This window comes from Notolepis coatsorum (genome assembly GCF_963971535.1).
Source record: "Notolepis coatsorum genome assembly, chromosome: 14".
Classification (NCBI taxonomy): domain Eukaryota; kingdom Metazoa; phylum Chordata; class Actinopteri; order Aulopiformes; family Paralepididae; genus Notolepis; species Notolepis coatsorum.
The window spans coordinates 112251036-112274630 of NC_140178.1; the positions used below are offsets into that span (position 1 = coordinate 112251036).

General features: G+C 45.5%; 2 protein-coding genes across 3 annotated transcripts in view; both read left to right on the top strand.

The window, feature by feature from the left end:
• Nucleotides 1-13183, top strand: part of LOC311240716 (uncharacterized protein) — a gene marked incomplete at its 3' end in the record, with an annotated part of 67370 nt that extends 54187 nt beyond the window's left edge. Inside the window, exons 5-10 of the mRNA XM_084329290.1 lie at nt 5489-5593; nt 11586-11669; nt 12209-12284; nt 12371-12595; nt 12714-12811; nt 12913-13183. Of these exons, the coding sequence (XP_084185416.1) occupies nt 5489-5593; nt 11586-11669; nt 12209-12284; nt 12371-12595; nt 12714-12811; nt 12913-13183 (859 nt within the window). The remainder of the gene's footprint in view (nt 1-5488; nt 5594-11585; nt 11670-12208; nt 12285-12370; nt 12596-12713; nt 12812-12912) is intronic.
• Nucleotides 13184-14398: 1215 nt separating this feature from the next.
• On the top strand, nt 14399-22954 carry LOC311241117 (uncharacterized protein). Of its 2 annotated transcripts, XM_084329818.1 has the most exons (7): nt 14399-14655; nt 14753-14972; nt 15081-15134; nt 15250-15300; nt 15648-15689; nt 20815-20955; nt 22215-22954. In XM_084329818.1, exons 1-7 carry the CDS (start codon nt 14455-14457, stop codon nt 22529-22531), a joined length of 1026 nt encoding a protein of 341 aa, XP_084185944.1. In that variant the 5' UTR covers nt 14399-14454; the 3' UTR covers nt 22532-22954. The 2 variants fall into 2 exon arrangements, with proteins under 2 accessions (XP_084185944.1, XP_084185945.1); XM_084329819.1 differs by lacking the exon at nt 15648-15689.
• Nucleotides 22955-23595: the final 641 nt, after the last annotated feature.

The following is a 23595-nucleotide window of genomic DNA, read 5'->3' on the forward strand; positions in this document are numbered from 1 at the left end:
GTATGGGGCTGCGGCACTGCAGATATACCCTACTCCAATGATCCGCACGGACATTAGACAATGTTGCACTCTCTACCCAGTCTGCATTGACATTTGATAACGTTAGTCAGCTAACGCTAGTCAGTAGCTACTTGACTTAAATACGATTCACCGTGGGTGCATTATTGTTGATAGATGGACAGTGTCAGGTCCTTTAGAAAGGACAGGCGATCATCTGATTTGATGTAACGGGCGGATGTTGTTCCAACTAGCTAGCTTTTCAGCTAATGCTATCATAACACCAGCAAGCAAAACACATCCCGTCTGAGCTCCCCGTCACACGCTCTGTCGGGGACAATGGAATTTAAGAAAGTGTATCTGCTGTTAAAATGACAAACAGCATCACACTTTAAAACACGTTAATTTTATAATCCTCACTCTCCGCAGGAGATAAATGACGTCATGGGATCGGAGGCTAGAATTTACGTGTACTCGCCGATAATGATACCAGCATTTTAGGCAGTATCGGCGGCATTTCCGATACTGGTATCGGTATCGGAACAACTCTACATGAAATCACAAGGATACCGCGTTTGGTTATTTTATTGATGTTAAAATAGTTCATATAGTACAGGGGTCTCAAACTCAATTTACCTGGGGGCCGCTGGAGGTAGAGTCTGGGTGAGGCTGGGCTGCATCAAATATTCCACAAAAAAAGGGTTTCAAGTATTCAAAAAAAAGTACAACTGATCCAATCTTCTCAATCTTTAGCAATAACATTTCAGAACATGAACAGTTCTTCAGAACATGAATGGTTCTTCAGAACATAGGCTTCTCAGTGGTGTCAGTGGACTCATCCACAGCTATGGAAATGCACTGTGCATTTTTTTTTTATTCTATCACAACGCTGTTTAATCAAATCACCAGCCAGTATTTCAGTTATTCTGGTTGCTGTGCTATCTGAGGGGGATTTGCTTTTGTTTGCCTTCAAACATGGTCTCCATCACTTCAGTCATACATTATTTTCAAATTGCCACCCTTCACTGGCCCCTGTGTTCACCGCCATATTTAATCAATCACTGGCGGAGTCAGTGGTCCCTGCCTGCTTCAAGATGTCTACCATCATCCCTGTGCCGAAGAAACCCTCCCCAGCATGTCCAAATGACTACAGACCGGTGGCACTCACCTCTGTGGTCATGAAATGTTTCGAGAGGCTGGTCAAGGACCACATTTGTGCCTCCCTCCCCAGTGATATGGACCCTATGCAATTTGCATACAGGACAAACAGGTCCACCGACGACGCGGTCTCCCAGGTACTGCACAGCACCCTCTCGCACCTTGACCGTCAGAAGGGGGGCTATGTGAGACTGTTGTTCATTGACTACAGCTCAGCGTTCAACACCATAGTCCCCACCAGACTGGTGGACAAGCTGATCGAGCTAGGTCTGAGCTCCGCCCTGAGCGCCTGGGTACTGGACTTTCTGAGCGAAAGACCCCAGGCGGTCAGGGTGGGGGGTCAGACCTCCAACACCATCACCCTGAGCATCGGGTCCCCCCAGGGCTGTGTTCTGAGCCCCCTGCTGTACTCACTCTACACACACGACTGTGTGGCCAAGTTCAGCTCCAACTCCATAGTGAAGTTCGCAGATGACACGATGGTGGTGGGGCTGATCTCGGACAACGACGAGAAGGCCTACCGGGAGGAGGTTGAGGTACTGGAACGCTGGTGCCAGGACAACAGCCTGCTCCTGAACATTGGTAAAACCAAGGAGCTGATCGTGGATTATAGGAGAGGACAGCAGGAGACGCACACACCACTGATGATTAACGGGGCTACCGTGGACAGGGTGAGCAGCTTCAAGTACCTGGGGGTCCACATCTCAGAGGACCTGACATGGTCAATACACATAGACACAGTAGTAAAGAAGGCGAAACAGCGTCTCTACCACCTGAGACAGTTAAGGAAGTTCAGAGTATCGGGAAAGATACTCCAGTCCTTCTACTCAGGAGCTGTAGAGAGCATCCTGACCGGAAACATCACTGCCTGGTATGGAAACAGCACGGCACAGGACAAGAAGGCCCTACTGAGAGTGGTGCGCTCAGCCGAGCGTACCACGGGTATTGCACTACCCCCCCTACAGGTTCTATACAACAAGAGGTGCAAATCCAGAGCCTGCAGGATAATGAAAGACCCTCACCACCCCAATAACAGCCTGTTTCAGCTGCTGAGGTCAGGCAGACGCCTGCGAACCCCAGCTACTAGGACAGAGCGGCTTAGGCTCAGCTTCTTCCCCCAGGCCATCAGAGCCATGAACAATGAACATTGAGTGCTCAGAACATTGAACTGTCCACACACAAGCACACATGAACACACACACGACACGCACACTGTGCACGCTCACACACGAGCAGCCACTTAACACTTTAACATGAGCGGGCACACACTCATGTCGCACACACGCACACTTATGGCCAAAGGAAAGGACACTTTAAATTAGAATAACAGGAACAGTGTATTGCACTACCAAAGCTAACTAGCATGTCCCATATGCTCTGTAAATAACTATGTACAGATACCGAGATGTCACTCCATGTTACCTGCTACCTGTTACTGCACAATGTTGTTTCCTTCTTTTGATTCTATTATATGTACCACTGTATTGCACATCGTTGCGGGCAAGACCACCCGCATTTCATTGTATACCTGTATGCCGTGACAATTAAAACTCTTGACTTGACTTGACTTGACTTCACAAGAGCTACCGTTTCTTGGCATATAGTCACATTGGTTTGGTGCTGGGACTCAGGATGAACGCATATATTCTTCAGTCCATTCACCTTTGAATTGCAGTCGACTTTTCTTTTACTGACCATCTTTGAAAATGCCATCTTTTTCTGCTGCCTGCCTGCTGGCGAAACTAGGCTAGTAGCTACATTTATCTCACGGAGATAAAACTGGGAGCGAGTTTACTGTAGATGCGCTGTCAACTCTGCTCTGACTCAGACTATTTAAGACCCGCCCTACTCTGCCTCTGATTCGCAGAATGTGGGTGAGGGTAGGCTTGGGCGGTATGACTTTTTTTCATACCGTTATACCTTGATTACCTAATACCCCGGTATACGGTATATGACGGTATGACTTTCATTATTATCAGCGGGGGGGGGGGGGGGGGGGGTGGCAACCCGTGTTACCAAGTAAACAAATCACGGAGATGGCCAGTTCGCCCGCAGCAATCTAGTGCTAACGTTAAGCTCTCAGAATGGTAGCAGTTCGCCCGCAGCAATCTAGTGCTAACGTTAAGCTCTCAGAATGGTAGCAGCTTGCCCGCAGCATCTAGTGCTAACGTTAAGCTCTCAGAATGGTAGCAGCTCGCCCGCAGCATCTAGTGCTAACGTTAAGCTCTCAGAATGGTAGCAGCTCGCCCGCAGCTCTAGTGCTAACGTTAAGCTCTCAGAATGGTAGCAGCTCGCCCGCAGCTCTAGTGCTAACGTTAAGCTCTCAGAATGGTAGCAGCTCGCCCGCAGCTCTAGTGCTAACGTTAAGCTCTCAGAATGGTAGCAGCTCGCCCGCAGCATCTAGTGCTAACGTTAAGCTCTCAGAATGGTAGCAGTTCGCCCGCAGCATCCTACACACAACAACAACACACACTCTCGTTACCACAACGCTTTACGGTATTTTCACAGCACTGTTGCAACATTACCGTAAAGCGTGAACACCGTTGTGATTATACACAACTCTCAGAATAGCCAGTTAGCCCGCAGCACCAGCAACGGTAAGCGTGTCTAATTTAATTTCACCCACTGAAGCGGGGTTCCCCTCCTCCTCCTCCTGTGTGTAGACAACCAGCTCTGCATGGCTCGCTCCATTAGTGAGGACTGGTCTCGCCCTCTGCTGGCGCGTGTGTGCACTACAACAAAACTCCGTTTAGACGGTATTGATTTTCAATACCGTCGGTATTTCGAAATACCCTGGTATATCGTCATACCGCCCAAGCCTAGGTGAGGGGGAAAACACTGACAGGACGCTGAATGTGATTGGACCAGACCCAGACACAGACAGACAGTGGCAGTGCAGCCGGACATGTAGAGCACTGCTCGCAGTCACAGGAGATAGCGAGGATGCATTTGCCTTCCACTTTACTTGATATCACTCCGGAATCACGTTTCAACCAAGTCACTAACGTAACGTTGCTGGCATGAGCCTGCGCTATGGTAGCCTACAAGTGATAAAATAAATAAAACTTTCAACTCTCGCGCAACGACTCTGCAAACAGTTGCGCGCCGCATTAACACTAAACTTTGATGTCAAGTAGGCCGCAAAATATCATCCCTCGGGCCGCAATTGGCCCGCGGGCCGCGAGTTTGAGACCCCTGATATAGTAGTATCATAATAAAGTGAATCACGGGTTGATTTACCTTGTGTAGCGTGCAGTCAGCAAAATATGACTTCCCCCCCCCCCCCTTCACCGTTCCATACCTGAAACCCGCTGGTGAACAGCTGACTTTTACTACTACACCACGTGACCCCTTTGTGAATGGCGTAACCATAACAACGCATGTTGTTTGGTGTTATTGACCAGAGTTGATGGTGTTTTTCACCAGGGTTGGGTATGGTTAAAATGTAATTTATTCATATATATTTCTTTTACAAATCTCTGTCCCAATTCTAATAAATTCACACTGTGCTCGTAAAATAAATGTCCAGGTTCGCACACATCTATTTTTTAGGTCGCACTGTCGAGCCCTGTCTTTGTTTACTGTCGGAGACATGTCAGTGGATGAGCCTGGTATGTATTCATGTTGATAGTTGATGTCAGTGGATGAGCCTGGTATGTATTCATGTTGATAGTTGATGTCAGTGGATGAGCCTGGTATGTATTCATGTTGATAGTTGATGTCAGTGGATGAGCCTGGTATGTATTCATGTTGATAGTTGATGTCAGTGGATGAGCCTGGTATGTATTCATGTTGATAGTTGATGTCAGTGGATGAGCCTGGTATGTATTCATGTTGATAGTTGATGTCAGTGGATGAGCCTGGTATGTATTCATGTTGATAGTTGATGTCAGTGGATGAGCCTGGTATGTATTCATGTTGATAGTTGATGTCAGTGGATGAGCCTGGTATGTATTCATGTTGATAGTTGATGTCAGTGGATGAGCCTGGTATGTATTCATGTTGATAGTTGATGTCAGTGGATGAGCCTGGTATGTATTCATGTTGATAGTTGATGTCAGTGGATGAGCCTGGTATGTATTCATGTTGATAGTTGATGTAGGTGGATGGCTGAGTTTAGTTTTTGCATACATCTTTTTTTGTTTAATAATTATAGATTTAGTTTTGGGTAACTGCAGAGAGAATTTGAGAAAGGGATGAATGTGAGAGAGGGAGAGAAAATGCAATTTTGAGTTTGTGTGGACGTCTGGCTGAAATCCACATCTCTCCAGACTACAGAGGGTGCAAGGGTTCTGAGTAGGAAGAGCGTTTGGGTCCTTAACTGTGTCCCCAGGTTCCTGAAGGGGGAGCTAGAGAGCCTGAGGAACTCCAAGCAGGAGCTTGTGTCTCTGCAGCAGGAGGTGGATGAGGACACCACAGAAATCATCCCTTCAGCCATGTGAGTCACACACACACATTTGGACTTAAAGCCCCAATCTGGTATTTTACTATATAAATATGTATGTTCTTATACTTTTTTGTATTATTTATTCTTGTTAGGGAAAGTAAGCGTTTTGAAACATCAGAATATGTGTCTGTTTTAGTCTAGTGTTTACGGTCAGGGGTGCAGTGGTGGTCCCACGCGGTACCATGCCGTCCCAGCAGTTTTCTGAGCAGAAGTACGCGCACGGATGTGCACGCGCGCGCACACAAAAATGCGTTCACAACTTTCACTCGACTCGTCGCGCCGTGCGCCAAGTACCGGCACTTATCCATCACCTAGACTTTGCATAATAATAGGATACCAATAACATAACAAAGAACGAGACGTGCAAAACCAAAATACAAGCGCTGTGGGGGTTTGCTTGATCTGTGGAACCTCTCACTATGTGACAAATGGTCCCGACTGGAAGGATGAGGCATTAAGTTGTGCTTCAGAAGGAAACTGTCCTTCTGTAAACTAAGTTACATTGTTAATTTTGTTTGTATTTACTTTTCTAGTTTAAGTTAATTCAATTAAAGAAATTGTAACTATTACATTTAAAACATTGTTTGTTTTTCAACCATATCTGTTGACAATATAATTTCTTTATATATTGAAGGCTACATCCTGCTACCTTTTTCAGCTTCTCTATTTCAAGGCAATATTTACAAAAACTAAACTAAAACTAGTAATTTCCTATACAAACATGTTTCCTACTATTTATGCATAATAATCATCTGTTCTGTGCGCACGGCAGGGAACATGTATGCGCGCACGTGGCGTCCAGGCAGTTCTGATATTACGACTGCACCCCTGTTTACGGTGTAGTGTTTACTACAGACTGTTAAGTGGTGGAAGTGTGGTAGTGAAAGGGTTAACCTTCTGTAGTGTGGTAGTGAAAGGTTAACCTTCTGGGGTGTGGTAGTGAAAGGTTAACCTTCTGGGGTGTGGTAGTGAAAGGTTAACCTTCTGTAGTGTGGTAGTGAAAGGGTTAACCTTCTGTAGTGTGGTAGTGAAAGGTTAACCTTCTGGGGTGTGGTAGTGAAAGGTTAACCTTCTGTAGTGTGGTAGTGAAAGGGTTAACCTTCTGTAGTGTGGTAGTGAAAGGTTAACCTTCTGGGGTGTGGTAGTGAAAGGTTAACCTTCTGGGGTGTGGTAGTGAAAGGTTAACCTTCTGTAGTGTGGTAGTGAAAGGGTTAACCTTCTGTAGTGTGGTAGTGAAAGGTTAACCTTCTGGGGTGTGGTAGTGAAAGGTTAACCTTCTGGGGTGTGGTAGTGAAAGGTTAACCTTCTGTAGTGTGGTAGTGAAAGGTTAACCTTCTGGAGTGTGGTAGTGAAAGGTTAACCTTCTGGGGTGTGGTAGTGAAAGGTTAACCTTCTGGAGTGTGGTAGTGAAAGGTTAACCTTCTGGGGTGTGGTAGTGAAAGGGTTAACCTTCTGTAGTGTGGTAGTGAAAGGTTAACCTTCTGTGGTGTGGTAGTGAAAGGGTTAACCTTCTGTGGTGTGGTAGTGAAAGGTTAACCTTCTGGGGTGTGGTAGTGAAAGGTTAACCTTCTGGGGTGTGGTAGTGAAAGGTTAACCTTCTGTAGTGTGGTAGTGAAAGGTTAACCTTCTGGAGTGTGGTAGTGAAAGGTTAACCTTCTGGGGTGTGGTAGTGAAAGGTTAACCTTCTGGAGTGTGGTAGTGAAAGGTTAACCTTCTGGGGTGTGGTAGTGAAAGGTTAACCTTCTGTAGTGTGGTAGTGAAAGGTTAACCTTCTCGAGTGTGGTAGTGAAAGGTTAACCTTCTGGGGTGTGGTAGTGAAAGGTTAACCTTCTGGGGTGTGGTAGTGAAAGGTTAACCTTCTGGAGTGTGGTAGTGAAAGGTTAACCTTCTGGGGTGTGGTAGTGAAAGGGTTAACCTTCTGGAGTGTAGTAGTGAAAGGGTTAACCTTATGGAGTGTAGTAGTGAAAGGATTAACCGTCTGGGGTGTGGTAGTGAAAGGGTAAACCTTCTGGGGTGTGGTAGTGAAAGGGTTAACCTTCTGGGTTGTGGTAGTGAAAGGGTAAACCTTCTGGAGTGTGGTAGTGAAAGGTTAACCTTCTGGATTGTGGTAGTGAAAGGGTTAACCTTCTGGGGTGTGGTAGTGAACGGGTTAACCTTCTGGGTTGTGGTAGTGAAAGGTTAACCTTCTGGAGTGTGGTAGTGAAAGGGTTAACATTCTGGAGTGTGGTAGTGAAAGGGTTAACATTCTGGAGTGTGGTGGTGAAAGGGTTAACATTCTGGAGTGTGGTAATGAAAGGGTTAACATTCTGGAGTGGTAGTGAAAGGGTTAACCTTCTGTAGTGTGGTAGTGAAAGGTTAACCTGTAGTGTGGTAGTGAAAGGTTAACCTTCTGGAGTGTGGTAGTGAAAGGTTATCCTTTTGTAGTGTGGTGGTGAAAGGGTTAACCTTCTGTAGTGTAATAGTGAAAGGTTAACCTTCTGTAGTGTAGTAGTGAAAGGTTAACATTCTGTAGTGTGGAGGTGAAAGGTCAACCTTCTGTAGTGAAAGGTTAACCTTCTGTAGTGTGGTAGTGAAAGGGTTAACCTTCTGCAGTGTGGTAGTGAAAGGTTAACCTTCTGTAGTGTGGTAGTGAAAGGGTTAACCTTCTGTAGTGTTGTAGTGAACGGGTTAACCTTCTGGGTTGTGGTAGTGAAAGGTTAACCTTCTGGAGTGTGGTAGTGAAAGGGTTAACATTCTGGAGTGTGGTAGTGAAAGGGTTAACATTCTGGCGTGTGGTAGTGAAAGGGTTAACATTCTGGAGTGGTAGTGAAAGGGTTAACCTTATGTAGTGTGGTAGTGAAAGGTTAACCTGGAGTGTGGTAGTGAAAGGTTAACCTGTAGTGTGGTAGTGAAAGGTTAACCTTCTGGAGTGTGGTAGTGAAAGGTTATCCTTTTGTAGTGTGGTAGTGAAAGGGTTAACCTTCTGTAGTGTAATAGTGAAAGGTTAACCGTCTGTAGTGTAGTAGTGAAAGGTTAACCTTCTGTAGTGTGGAGGTGAAAGGTTAACCTTCTGTAGTGAAAGGTTAACCTTCTGTAGTGTGGTAGTGAAAGGGTTAACCTTCTGCAGTGTGGTAGTGAAAGGTTAACCTTCTGTGGTGTGGTAGTGAAAGGGTTAACCTTCTGTAGTGTTGTAGTGAAAGGGTTAACCTTCTGTAGTGTGGTAGTGAAAGGGTTAACCTTCTTTAGTTGGTAGTGAAAGGGTTAACCTTCTGTAGTGTGGTAGTGAAAGGGTTAACCTTCTGTAGTGTTGTAGTGAAAGGGTTAACCTACTGTAGTGTGGTAGTGAAAGGGTTAACCTTCTGTAGTGTGGTAGTGAAAGGGTTAACCTTCTGTAGTGTGGTAGTGAAAGGGTCAGCAGATAAGATACCCTTTTCTTCTCTGTGCATGCATTAGGTTTAGGGAACAGCCACACCTTTAGCCTAGCTTAGCATCATTCACTGGAAGTAGGTGTGCCAGTGTAGCCTAGTTCCCAACAGTCACGACATACACTCCAAATACAACTCCAAAACGTTCCTGTAAACATGTTGTGACCTGTGTATTTACCACGTGGAGAAAAAAATAAATAAAAAATTTGACATTTTCGTTTTCTAAGCAGATATATACTTGGAACAATTGTTTGCTGCACCACTGCTGCCTGGGCGCAGTCATTTCATCACCTCTGTTTTTTTTTCTTTTCTTCGTGACTGTTGGGAACTAGGCTACACTGGCACACCTACTTCCAGTGAATGACGTGAATGAACTCCAGAGTAGATGGCAAATAAGCGAATTTCCCCAAAAGTTGGCGTGTTCCTTTAACACTTATTTTAACAAAAGAAAAACCACTTACAGCATTTTTTTTTTTTTTTACTTACATTTTTATTTGCAGTTTTTTGATAAACAAAAGTTTCCCCCCCCCCCTGAGCTAAGCCCATAGGAGCCCCCCATATCCCAGGCCGATGTGCGGCGACACGGGTCCCTTGAATCAATAGACCTATCTCAAACCCTGCCCCTTTTCTTGATCCTCCAATCACAGCTGTCGCTTACCTCGGACAAACTTTGTTTGTACGAGGAAGTCCGAGGTAAGCGACAGCTGTGATTGGAGGATCAAGAAAAGAGGGCAGGGTTTGAGATAGGTTCATTGGGCCAGCCCAGTAGAGGAAAGGATAGGGGACCCCCCCACCGAGCCAAGCCCGCTATTTCCAATGTCACCGAGAGCCCCGACCCCCCAACACACAGGACCCCGCCGGGCAGAGCCCAGCCGCTCTGATCCCCCTGAGAGAAACCCCTCCCTCCCGCCCTCCTCCCCGAGAAACAGAACACCCCCATATCCTGGTCCACCATGCGCGGAGCCGAGCACCATGAGCTCCCACCCGCCCCCACCAGGCCCCGGCCCACGAGGACCCCAAGCCCAGACCCGCAGAAGGCCAAAGTACCACGCCTCAATGATCCCCCGACCCCCCCCGCGACCCCAAGCCCGGTGACCAGACCGCCACGGCGTCCGAGGGCCCCAGGAAACCCCACCCCCCCCACACCAATCCCACAACACGCAAGGCCCCCCCTCCCCCGGGTCGAACTGCCGGAACGATGGCCGACCCCCCCCCCCCCCCTCCCCCACTGAACCCAGCCTGCCCACCTCTGTACCTCCCATGTCGCCGACATCACCGCATATATTTATGAAAAACTAAACTAACAACACAATAAGAAAAATGAAGTGAACAGAAATGGTTATATGGTTAGCACTCTTACCCCGATTGGCGGTTTGAGGGGGGGATCAGCCCTCCCACTGGAGAAGCCCCCCCCCCCCAGAGACGGAGATATCCCCCAAAGGAGATTCTCCAAGCCTCTCTTTATGTCCAACATTTTGAATTCTTGTCCTTCATATTTGTCCATGTGCACATTTAAAGCAACTGCTATTCTAACATAACTCAGAAGAAAATAATACTAATGACAATTGGCACTTCCCAGGTAAATCTTTTAACCCAGTTTAACCCCCGTTGGCGGGTTGGAGGGGTAAGGCTCTCCTGGAGAGGGCCCCTCCTATAACGACGTAGATATCCCCAATGGGGATTCTCCAATGTCCCTATTATTGCCCAACATTTTATTTGAATTTTTATCTTTCATATGTTAGTACATTTCCAGAGCTCTCAGTCCGGTCTCCGAATGTGATTCCCCATGTTCCCCGTCATCCCATTTGTGTGTCCTGTGTGCTAGTGTCTACAGTTTAGTCTAGTGCGTGTTATTTGTACTATATGTCCCGAATCAAGTCCCAACATCCCCAACTAATGCGTTTACCTTGTCTGTATTCCCAGCGGTCTGTGTGTTATCTGCATTGTGTCTCGAGCCATAACCTCCATTCACTATCAAATAATATGCTTAGTTGTGCGTCATGTGTGTTAGTTTCTACAGTTTAGTTTTTTATATGATGACACGATCACAACAAGAAACAACGCTCTCAGCTGAGTCGGTCAGTAGTAGCTAGCTGGTAGAGAGCGAGTGATAAGGTGAAGCACCTCTGTATTCATGGGTTTCATCTGTAGTAGAGTCTAGAGGACTATGAATGCCATGTTGAGGACCAACACAGGTGATCCAATTTGTCTGATTGGCTCTACTGAATTGAATCATGGGCAGTACAATTAATGAATTCATTTGAATCACCTGTGTTGGTCCTCAACATGGCAGGTAGAGGACTACAGATGAAACCTATGAATAGTTTGTAGATAGAACAGCTGATTGACTTTTCATCTGGTCGAATAGGCTATAGGCCCCCCTATAGATAGATCAACAATGGCAAAATAGACGGAGTCTGAATACGGCAGTGTGATTGGCTAGAAAGGGTCACATGATGCTTTCCAAGAGAGGTTTATAGTCCTATACTCCACTCCATGGAAGTTGGGCCCTGCTAATTGACAACACCTGGGGCCTGTCCGAATACTCATCCTTGAATCCTTCCTTCCTTCGTTTCAAGGAAGGACACACGCTTTTACATGGCCTACGTCCACCCACCCTCGTGCTGGAATATGGAGGATCACTGCTATTCAGCCAAGCAGAGGTACATTTTAGTACATAGTTATTCCGTGGTTTATGGTGGTTTTTATAACAGCTAAGGGGTGTTGTTACCCTAGCAATCAGAGTAATGCATTTTATTCATGAGGCACATTTCTAAAACCTGGTGTGCTGTAGGCTACATCATAAGCAGGGCTGAAAATTAACACCTGCCACCGGCCAAATGCAGGTAAAACTTCCATTTGGCGACTAGATTTCAGAAGGCTACCTGCCACTCTGGTAGGTAAATGTGTGTACCAGTCACACAGAAACTAATTGTTTGACAGACTAGTGGAGCAAAGCTTTCAGTAGGCTATGTAATTGAACGCATATAATGCTCAAAAAAATGTAGCCTACTAAAACAGATATTTGTGACAAATACATTATTTGGCCGGTAAAAAATATACTTGGCCGATGGATTTTTTTCATCTACCAGTCCCCCTGGCGGGTGAGCCAAAAAGTTAATTTTCACCCCTGATATAAGATATACAGTATTTGTATACCTAAATAGCTAGCCTGCTGTTTTTGTGTTCATTTGGACTTTAGACTTGGTGGTGGGGTTTGTGAGGACTACCCAGCGAGAGCACAAGACAAGAATATAGAGGTCTACCCACAGTTAAAGGTAATCCCTTTCGTGGATTATGATCATTCCTGATCTTTATGTGGGGGTCTTAAATTACCAGTAGGCTAATTGCATGTCTCCTGTAGCGTTGGCTGCCTGACAAGTTTCCGCTTCATGTGTGCGGGTATGAAGAAGAGGTGGCCCCATTAGGAGACCACACTGGTTTCGTGTCTACAGTACGCGTGGATGTCCGCACTGTGGAACAGGCCAAGGAGTGGGTGAGGTTGGTGAACGAGTCATCTGGGGTGACTGGGGTGACATGGAGAGTGGAGGCTACCCGACCAGGGATGGGGCGCCGTGTCCTATTCAACGTAAGAATTGTTGTCAAAACGTCTTACTGTCATTTGTTAGACTACCATTTCTGTCTTTCACCCATACTGCTAGCCCATACTGCTAACCCATACTGCATTCAATCAAAATGTTTTGCAGAAACGTTACCGGTGCCAGCATAAGGTGCGCAGCATGTCATCCAAAAACACCGGCTGCCAAGCTACCATGGATGTTGCACTAAGAAATAGAGGAATGCAGTGAGTTTGAACTATACAATACTTATAATTCAATTGTTTTTATGGACATAACAGTTGGGGCCTAGTTTTTATTGTTAAGTTGATTTTGATTTGTTTTACAGGAGCAAAGACCCACACATCCCTCATTTCCCAATGCGCGTTCGCATTTTGAATAGGCACAATCATAATCTCCATGTTGCAGATGCCATCCACTATAGAGATGTTGGACAAAAGGCCATAGACACATTGACGGGGTTATTTGCGATTGGCCACACGCCTCCTTCTGCTTTGGCTGTGCTAAAGCACGATATCAAAATCGAACAAGGAGACAACTACGTCTATGCTGCAGGCAACAGAGAGATCTGCCCAGACATGGCCTATGTGCAAAGGTAGACGTTCAATTATAAACTACAGTACTGCCAAAATATTCATAACCATGTAGATGTTCATTGAATTGGAATTGTATGCAGTTACAATTCCACCAACTAAATTAGTGTTCTATGCCAGATTATTCAAAAGGGTGTCCAAGGACCAATCTGGCGTCCAGAGTGGCCCAAGTATGGTGGAAGCCCTCGGTCAACAGGTGGAAACCTACAACGAGAAGTGCCAGGACAGCTGTGCCGTAATGGGAACCTCTTCTCAGGGAGCCCCATTAATTGCGGTGTGCTCTCCCCTGATGAAAAAAGTGCACCACCAGGTATTTTGGCTATTTGTATCTGTATACTGTGATTTTGTCATGGTGTTCCATTCACAGTGGTGCTGAGGTGGCAACTAAGTAACACAATAACTAACACTAACTATGCCTGCCTCTGTGTCTGTCTGTCTGTCTGTCCGTCTGTGTTTGTCGGTCTGTCAGCTGAAGCACAGTGGCGAACTCTGCTTCATAGACTCTTCAGGAAACATGGATAGGAAGAACATGCACGTTTTTTTGTTGCTGACACACAGCCCTGCCGGAGGTCTACCATTGGGGATCTTCTTCTGCCAGTCTGAGGACGAGGAGACTATTTTTGAAGGGTTACAGCTGCTGAAGAATTTGATTGGAGAGAGGGCCTTTGCTGGCAGGGGAGCAGCAGGGCCACAGGTATTCATCACGGATGACTGCAAGGCAGAGAGGTTAGCCTTAGGGAGGGCATTCCCACTAGCCACTCCTCTCCTGTGCTCCTTTCATCTGCTACAAGCAGTATGGAGATGGCTGTGGAGCAAGGAGAGTCTGGTGGAGTGCAGAGACAGACCAACTCTGTTCACTGTGGTTAAAGAGATGCTCTACTCCAAGGAGATAGCAGAGGTGGACAGGCTGTACTTGGAGGCGAAAGAGCACCCTGTTGCAGTCAGGTTAGTGCTTAGACAAGTTTGCTTATGTTTAGCTGTACACAGACATTCCCACAATCACACAGCAGTCTTGCAAATTCGGTGCAAGAAAGTCAGGATGCTTGTGTTTGCATACTTCATATATGTGTCTACCTCTTTATGAGCCTGCTGTCATTACATCGATGTATGTGCATTTTCTCTGTTTGTTTCCTTATTTGATCAATTGCAGGTATGAAAAGTACCTGCGGTACATTGAGCGCCTGTACAGTCGCAGGGAGTGTTGGGCACTCTGTTACCGGGACAGCTGCGGTCTCCTCACCCGGGGAATTAACACCAACAATTTCGCTGAAGCAGCGATGCGGGTGGTCCTCAAGGACAAGATCCTCCAGAAGACGAAAGCCTTCAATCCAGGCCAAGTGTTTGACCTCCTGACCTCGAGGCTGGATGTCTACTATGAGGCCCGCATTGTGGATGTTGCCCTCGGACGCTGGGAGGCGTACCAGAAGAAGAGATTCCTTCCCCAGGATTGCAACCACACTGCATCTCAGGTTCAGCAGGTACTATATCAAATGCATACTTTTAGAGATTACTGCAGTAACCAGTGCAGATTTAGCCATTGTATAATGTCCCTTGTATGACTTATGATTTGTATAGCTTGAGGACAACACGTATGAGGTGAAGGGGTCGGTGAAGGCCCAGGGGACATACATCGTGGACATGGAGATGGAGCTGTGCTCATGCCCGGTAGGACAAACTGGGGCCCCATGTAAACACCTGGCAGCAGTGGTCAAGTTTTACAGTGTGGATATGTCCAGCACTTTCCTCCCCACAAGTCCGGAGATGAGAGCAGAAATGCTCAAATTAACATCAGGAGGTAAAGCTAATGCCTTTCTTTTCACAATAAACCGTACACAAGCACACACACACCATAAGATGTGAAATACTATAGTTGTTGATATGTGGATGTCTTTTGTGTCAACAGAAGCCACCCCCCCTGGACCAAGCAGTACGCCCATGGAAAAGATGCACCAAGCCGGTTAGTTATGAACTGTCTGTCTCCGTCATTCTCTCTCACACACACACACACACACACACACCATAAGATGTGAGATACTGTAGTTGTTGATATGTGGATGTCTTTGTGTCAACAGAAGCCACCCCTGGACCAAGCAGTACGCCCATGGAACAGCTGCAAGAAACCGGTTAGTTATGAACTGTCTGTGTCACTTTCTCACACACACACACACACACACACACACACACACACACACACACACACACACACACACACACACACACACTAGTTTAACTATGTAGGATTCCCTACTCCAGCCACAAGTGTTAAATAGGATATAATAATATGAAGGATGTACATCCTTGAAGTTGTTCAAACCCTGTGACTACCATACAGACAGACCATTCTAGTTCTCCTTGGTTCAGCAGAGAGAAATGTGCATAATGGTAATTATTACCTATACTATACTGCATGTACAATACCAGCATACACATTCAAAATAAACCTATTCCCTTCTTATTGTCACACATTCAGATGATGACGACTCTGATCTCATGGAACAGCTGCAAGAAACCGGTTAGTTATGAACTGTCTGTTTGTGTCACTTTCTCACACACACACACACACAGTGGCGTAGGGGAGGCCCCTGCACGCCCCGACTGTATATTTCGTAACGCGGGAACAGGGCGCAGAGGGCGGGCCCCCCCCCCTCCCTGCTATGTTGCTAGGCACCCTGACCCCGTCATGTGTACGCTGTAGTACAACAGTGTATCATTATAATTATTTGCTCACCTGCGATAGGGTTAGCCGGCTGATAACTAATGTTCATTGGCAGGCTGGGCAGCGTTCAAAACAAAGCGGGAAGCGCTGGTAAAAATGAAGCGCAAATACCCAAGCGGTGCTCAGAAAAACAAGATAAGAGCGAAAGCCGAACAGGAGACGGCAAAGCTACCAAAAAGAACATCATTGGTCCAGCAGGCAGCAAAGGTAGACTGACTTGATTGATTGATTGATTGACAACTTTATTAACAGATTGCAGAATGGGTACAATACAGTACAGCTCAATACACACAATTGTTAAGGGGATGCAGACCAAAGAAAGACTTTAGTCTTGTTTACATCAGGGTCCCCCATTTTCAATTCATCAGGACATATATGACATACATGACATACAGATAGACAGTACTGCTACATCTATACATTTATGACATACCAGATTTGCAAATACAGTACTGTTTGTGATACAAAAATAGTCCAGAAAAGGGAGTATATACATTTGACGTGAAATCTGTACATTGGAGGAGGTTGTGTGGGGGGGGTTGGGTAGGGAGGGGTTGGGACACTGTACAACTGTACAAGCAAAACTGTACATTGGGATATTGACAACCATACTAGGTAATTTACATTGGAGGGGGGGGGGGGGGGGAACACTGTACAAACAAGCAAAACTGTACATTGGAATATTGACAACCATACTAGGTAAGTTTCTGTACATTGGAGGGGGTTGGGTTAGGACATTTACAGGGGCCAGTTTCGAATTGCAGTCTCCCGTAGGTGTTCCTTGAGAGTGGTTTTGAAAGTGGGTAGTGATTCACATTCCTTTACAGCTTTGGGTAGGGCGTTCCACATTGATGTGGCATAATTGCGAAATGTGTTTAGTCCCTTGTTTGAGCCGAATCTGGGTTTAACATGATTTGTGGAGCTCCCTCTGGTGTTGTGATCGTGGTATTCACTGACCTTTGGGAAGTATTTTGACATGTACATGGGTACCTTGGTCGTGTAGTGTATCTTGTAGACCAGGCCCATTGCAAGTTGCTGTACTCTGTCGTCTACTCTAAGCCATCCTAGGTTGTCAAAGTGGGCAGGGGTGAGGTGGGTTCTAGGAGTAAGGTCAAGCAGTAGTCTGACCAGCAGTGTTGTGCTAGTTACTGAAAAATAGTGACTCAGTTACTTTACTAGTTACTTCATTTCAAAGTAACTTTGTTACTTTACTAGTTACTTACACCCAAAAGTAATGCGTTACTGTGAAAAGTAACTATTTAGTTACTTTAAAAAAAAATGCTCCCATGCCCGGCTTACAGATACTCAAAATCGGTTGATCAACTTGACAGTTTCCATTCACATCACTGAACTCTGCTAAGCAATGTGGTCTAGACTCTAGATACAAACACAAATCTGACACAAACAAATGTTGTCCAGAGTCCCGACATAATAAGAAATGCGCTGTGCCTAATTGTATCGCAGCTTAGGTTGAAGGAACAGCCTTGATGTCGCCGGAGCGTTTCATTATAACCGTCTTGCAACGTTGTTTAAGATATCAATCAAAGCATTGCAACGTTAGAATAGTTAGGATATCAATTGTGCATGAAAGGACTATATTTATATTGTTTGATTAGTACCGTATTATGAGATTCCCTGGCAGATTCGTACAGTCAAAATCCGTTGATCAACTTGAGTTTCCATTCATTTGCATTCACATCAGTGAACACATTGCACTTACCAAAGTCTGCAGTGGTCGAGATGTAACGTTAGTCCAGCAGTCCCTCAAACATGTTCTTTATCTCGTTTCCATGTTGTATATTATCTCTCCAAGTAGTTGGAAAAAGTGTCCATTTGCTGTATGTCGGCTGGTAGCGTCTATTACTTTCCGTAGCCGCATTTCTGGCGGACGCTCTCTGATTGGCCACTGACTGACGCTCTCTGATCAGAGAACGTCAGTCAGTGGCCAATCGGAGAGCGTCCGCCAGAAATGCGGCTACAGAAAGTATAGACGCTTTCTAGACTATAGTAAAATCAAAACAAACACAGGTGAAATCAAACAGGAGTCAGGAGGACGCTCGCTATGAATCTACATAAAAAGAACGCAGTAACGAACTAACAAACCATTTAGTAACGGTAACAGCGTTACTGAATTAAAAAAGTTATGCGTTAGAGTACTAGTTACGGCAAAAAGTTACTTCGTTACTGTAACACTGTCCCAACACTGTCCCAACACTGCTCACCAGTTTGTTTTGAGATGTTTGTAATTTTGTTTTTAGCGCTTTTGAGGTGCTTTGGTACCATGAGGTGCAAGCATAGTCGTAGTACCCTTGAATGAGTGCTCCTGCCAGAGTCTTCAGGGTATTCTTGTTTACCAGAGAGGAGATCCGGTACAAGAATCGAGTTTGTTGGTTGACTTTTTTTATTACATTGGATGCCAATTTGTCACAGGAGAGATTAGCCTCTAGGATGGAACCCAGGTAGGTAATATCTTCTTTCCTTGTGACAATATTGTCACCCACTGTAACTGAGAAGCCGTCGGTCTTGCTGAGTTTGTTATTTGAACCGAAGAGAATGGACTCTGTTTTGCCCATGTGTAATGATAGTTTGTTATCAGCGAGCCATATGCAGATTTTGCCTAGTTCCGAGCTGAGGGTTTTTTCAACCTGTAACTTGTTCTTGTCAGAGACCAGCAGGGCTGAGTCGTCCGCAAACAGGAACAAGTTGCAGTCACAAGCTGACAACATGTCATTTGCATAAATTAGGAACAGTAGCAGTCCTAGTATGCTTCCTTGTGGAACGCCACAGCTCACTGTGAGGGGGGGATAGGGTACCGTTTACCTCCACCATCTGTTCCTTCCCCTCAAGGTAGGATTGCATCCAGCTCACTGATAGACTATCAAAACCAATTGCTTTTGTCACCAACCCCGGAGCTGTGAGCTGGATTCGCCTGTTCGAATCCAGCTCACAGCTCCGGGGTTGTCACCAGCTTGGCTGGCCGTTCACACTAATACAATTGGCTGTATTAGAGGGTGGGAGAAGCTGGCGGGGTGGGTCCGGGTCGTTGTAAACAGCGACTCCTACAGTTCGGTCGGGGCGCCTGCTAAGCGCGGATAGGACCTGAGTGGGATAGTGTGATCCTTCCACACGCTACGCCCTCTCAGGGAGGATCCGCGCTGCCAGGTGAAAAGAAGCGGTTGATTGGCTGGACGTGTGTCGGAGGAAGCACGTGATAGCCTCCACTCTCCCAGATGATCTGACTGTGGGGGGTAAGTGCGCAGCGACCAGGAAGGGGATTGGGAATTGGCATACGACTAACATTGGGATGGGAGAAAATCGGAGGAAAATGGGGGGGGGGAAAGATCAATAAATAAAAAATAAAAAAAACCAATTGCTTTTAGCTTGTCAATCAGAATGGAGTGATTGACAGTGTCGAAGGCCTTTTGTAGGTCCAGCATGACCATGCCGCAGTATTTGCCCGCGTCCACCTCTTGTTTGATGTGGTTGTTCAAATAGAGAAGGCATGTGTCAGTGGAGTGGGATGTTCTGAAGCCAGATTGGAATTCGTAAATTAGATTTTTTTACGCTAGGTACTTTTCGCCCTGTTTGTAGACAATTTTTTCCATGACTTTCGAGATGGAGGTGAGAATAGAAACAGGGCGGTAGTTGCCTGGGTCTAATTTGCTGCCCTTTTTGTGCAGAGGGGTCACCCTCGCAATTTTGAAGTCCTTGGGGACGTGTCCCTGTTTTATGGAGAGGTTTATTATGTGTGATGACTGGGGTGATGGCGGCTGCTGAATCTCTGAGGAATTTGGAGGGGATGTTGTCATGGCCAGTGGCCTTGTTAGGTTGGAGGGCGCTCAGTTTTTTTGAGTACCTCATCTGTTGTTACCATTTCCAGCTTGAAGTCGTCCTTGCGGACCCCTAGGTTTTTGTAGTAAGCTACTATGTGTTCTACCCCATGAAGCCCTGAGTGGGAGGGTAGTTTGTTTACCAGTGTTGTGGCTATGTTTGTGAAGAAAATGTTTAAGTAATTGGCTACATCCAGCATGTTTCTTTCCAGTTTGAGTTCAGTCACGTGGGCTTGGAGTTCACTGCTCGTGCTTTTGGTAAGCTTTGACTGACTTTTACGAAACTCAGAGCATTTTTTGTCTCTGGTTTTCATAGCGGCCAGTATTTCGGAGTGCATCCCTGGCTCGGCGTGATTTTTTTACCCTGGTGGTTCTTAGGGGGGGCCATGTCGTTTAGTATTGTTGAACATTTTGTTTTGAAACCAAGCCATGTTTCTTCAACCAGTGTACCATTGAGTTCATCTGACCAGTCCAGACTGTCCAGTTCAAGGTTAAAGGCCTCGCTAGAGTAGGTTTTGAGGTCTCTAGATGTGACTGTTTTGTGGCAGCCAGCCTTTTGTTTTAGATTTTTGCAGGTACAGAATATCATATAATGATCACTTAACCCGCATGCTATAACCCCTTTATTGGAGATCTTGGACTTGTCTGAGGTCAGAATGAGGTCAATGGTAGTCTTGAGTTGATTCACATACACGTGTGGGTTGGGTGATTAGCTGGCTGAGGCCGTGCAGATCACAAAACCTACTGAATGACTTGAAGACGGGTGCATCTTTTCGTTGCATATCCGTGTTCCAGTCTCCAATAAGAATTTTGTCTACATCCTCAACTCCAGCTAAACACCCGTCAAGTGTGTCATAAAAGCCACTATGATCTGGCGGTCTGTAGATTGAGCCAACCAGTAGGGATTTCGCCCTTTCGAATAGGATTTCCACCCATACAGTTTCAATTGATTCATGATTCAGGTCATTTCTGTTGATGAATTTGGTGTCTTTGTGTAATGTGTATGTACATACAGACGCCACCTCCATGTTTGTTCCTATCATTCCTGATTATTGAGTAGTTCTCAATCTCTATCTCTGGATCTTTTACAGACGTTACTGAAGATGCATCGGCAGTAAGCTCTTCACCCAGCCCCGCCACCACTAGCAACCCCCCGGTCAGCCCCGAGTCCAGGCAGACAGCAGACACACAGCCCAGCCAGGCCCCCAGCCACGCTACAGCCGTCCAGACAGGTTAGAATAATAGAACGTTTTATTTGCCATAACCAGTACGAGTAGGCTACAGGTTACATTGGAATTGGAATCTAATCCGTAAATTTTTTAGTACATGGTTTAAATTGTGCCCATAACGTGCCATAAGTTCTATAGATAAGAAATTACCATTATCTATATCACCTATTTTCTCTCACTGACTCCGGAAAGCAGAGTTTCGAGAGGCCAGTGTTAGTGTACTAACATCAGTTATTCTGGTTAGGACCTCGGTCCAAAACCCCAACTCTCTCTTACTTTAGTTATTTTCCCCCCTATGTAAAGCGACCTTGGGTCTTTTGAAAGGCGCTATATAAAATGAAGCTATTATTATTATTATTATTATTATTATTATTATTATTATTATTATTATTAATGTTTCTAGTATTGAGAGCCGACACTAGATTTAAAGAGTGTTGGACTTTGCGCAGAAGAATGCCAGGAGACGTGCTCGTATAAAATAATAGGCCTACTACAATAGAAAGCAGCTCCTGACTGCATCCTCTACTATGTAGCCTATAGGATGTGTTTTTTATTTTTTTGTAGACTACTTTTCTTTTATACAGAATTATGTTATGTGAACCGTTCCGTTGTGTGAACTCAAATTATGATATGGCTATAACGTTCTACAATACCTTCATGTTACAACAAATACAAAGCCACTTGTATTTGTCAATGAATGATGCCTGAAAAAATTAAAATAAAAAAAAAAAGCTGTGGCCGCGATGTCTATCCCATGTCACTTTATTATTGATTTAGGGGAGTGGGCGGGGCCCCATGGTCCGACCTGCGGGGGAGCCCCGAAATATTGCGCAACGCAACTGCACACACACACACACACACACACTAGTTTAACTATGTAGGATTCCCTACTCCAGCCACAAGTGTTAAATAGGATATAATAATATGAAGGATGTACATCCTTGAAGTTGTTCAAACCCTGTGACTACCATACAGACAGACCATTCTAGTTCTCCTTGGTTCAGCAGAGAGCAATGTGCATAATGGTAATTATTACCTATACTGCATGTACAATACCAGCATACACATTCAAAATATACCTATTCCCTTCTTATTGCCACACATTCAGATGATGACGACTCTGATCTCGCGGATCAGAGTCTCCTTGGTTCAGCAGAGAGCAATGTGCATAATGGTAATTATTACCTATACTATACTGCATGTACAATACCAGCATACACATTCAAAATAAACCTATTCCCTTCTTATTGTCGCACATTCAGATGATGACGACTCTGATCTCGCGGAGGTGATCTCAGATATGAGGCGACGCAGCCGGGACCCCCTCTTCACTGCTGGATTCAAGGCCATGTCAAAACAGTATCTGCTGCTGAAGAGAAACCCTTCCGCAATGTTGTCAGCCCTCCACACATACGGCAAGTCCGGGAGCCTGTCGATCATTGGCTGCCAGCCAACTGCAGTGGCGCGCAGGAAGTTGCCAGCCGGCTCAAGAAGGCGAGTTCCAGCTGGGCGACCTGGGAAGCAACACAACCTGAGCTTGTCGGTGGCTTTGAACACTAGTGGGGCAAAAAAACATTGAAGCTCATAGTTTTTCATTGTTAAAGAGTGGATATATGTTGCAGAACATGCCTGTTAATTACCTTTTAAATATCTGTTATGTGGTTACCTATTGCTAAACCTACCTACGTAGGCTGCTTAAGCATTAGATCACGAGGAGGAGTGGGTTAGACTCTTTAGATCACGCCTAGGGGTGGTTGTTAGAGACCCCTCTAGGCGTGATCTAAAGATTCTAACCCACGACTTTAAGTGGTCTAATGCTTTTCTACAATGGCCCAAGCCACCCAACCTTATTGCTATAAAATAGGGTAATTAAAGAAATGCGGTTGTGGGAGGGTTAGACTCGAGGGTGGACTGTTTAGACTCTAGTTGCTCGACAGGTTTCAGCCAATCAGGATCAAGACATTTGCATGCCATTGTAGAAATCTCTAGGCCTATATGAAGTTACCTGTTGCTAAAATGACATGTTAATTACCTCTTGGTACCAGTGGCGAATCTTCCTGGAAGCCAAGGGAAGCCATGCTTCCCCAGAAAAATATGAACAGTATAAAATTTAAATAATATTAATTTTTTATATATAGTTTACAATAATAATAAAAAATCATTCTTTTTCATCTCTGTGTTATAATGTTTTTTTCTTTTTTTTAATCCCTCTTCTCCTTCTCACTCTAACACTGTCAGACTCACTGAGGCAGGCTGGCAGTCACTCTGTGCTCACTGCAGCTTCAGTCACTGCAGCTCAGGCAGAATAGAGAGCAGAGGGGAGGGGGGAGGTGTCTTTTTGGTTATGGACTCCAGAACCAATTATTAGCCAATAAGATTCAAGCTTAATAAAGGGGTTCCCACACCTTAACACAGGGCCGTTTGACAGCGAAGTAGTCTAGCGTCTTCAAATTTGCCACTCTGGTGGCGGGCCAGTCCAGAACGTTTCCACCGATTGACCAATCAAAGCTAAACGTGACTACATCGCCTCGGTGAAACTGCGTTGGGGAAAATATACACGCCTCGCGGCCACGTTCGAATCAAAACAACAATACGAGGGAACCCCGGAGATAGCTAGCTAACGTTATGTGAGTCTTAACACAT

Excerpts from the sequence above, each read along its gene's own strand:
- LOC311241117 (XM_084329818.1), top strand. The coding sequence starts at position 14,455 with ATGCGGGTGGTCCTCAAGGACAAGATCCTCCAGAAGACGAAAGCCTTC. Across the intron at positions 15,135-15,249 it reads GGAAAAGATGCACCAAGCCG|AAGCCACCCCTGGACCAAGC; the intron begins GTTAGTTATGAA and ends TTGTGTCAACAG. Across the intron at positions 15,301-15,647 it reads GGAACAGCTGCAAGAAACCG|ATGATGACGACTCTGATCTC; the intron begins GTTAGTTATGAA and ends TCACACATTCAG.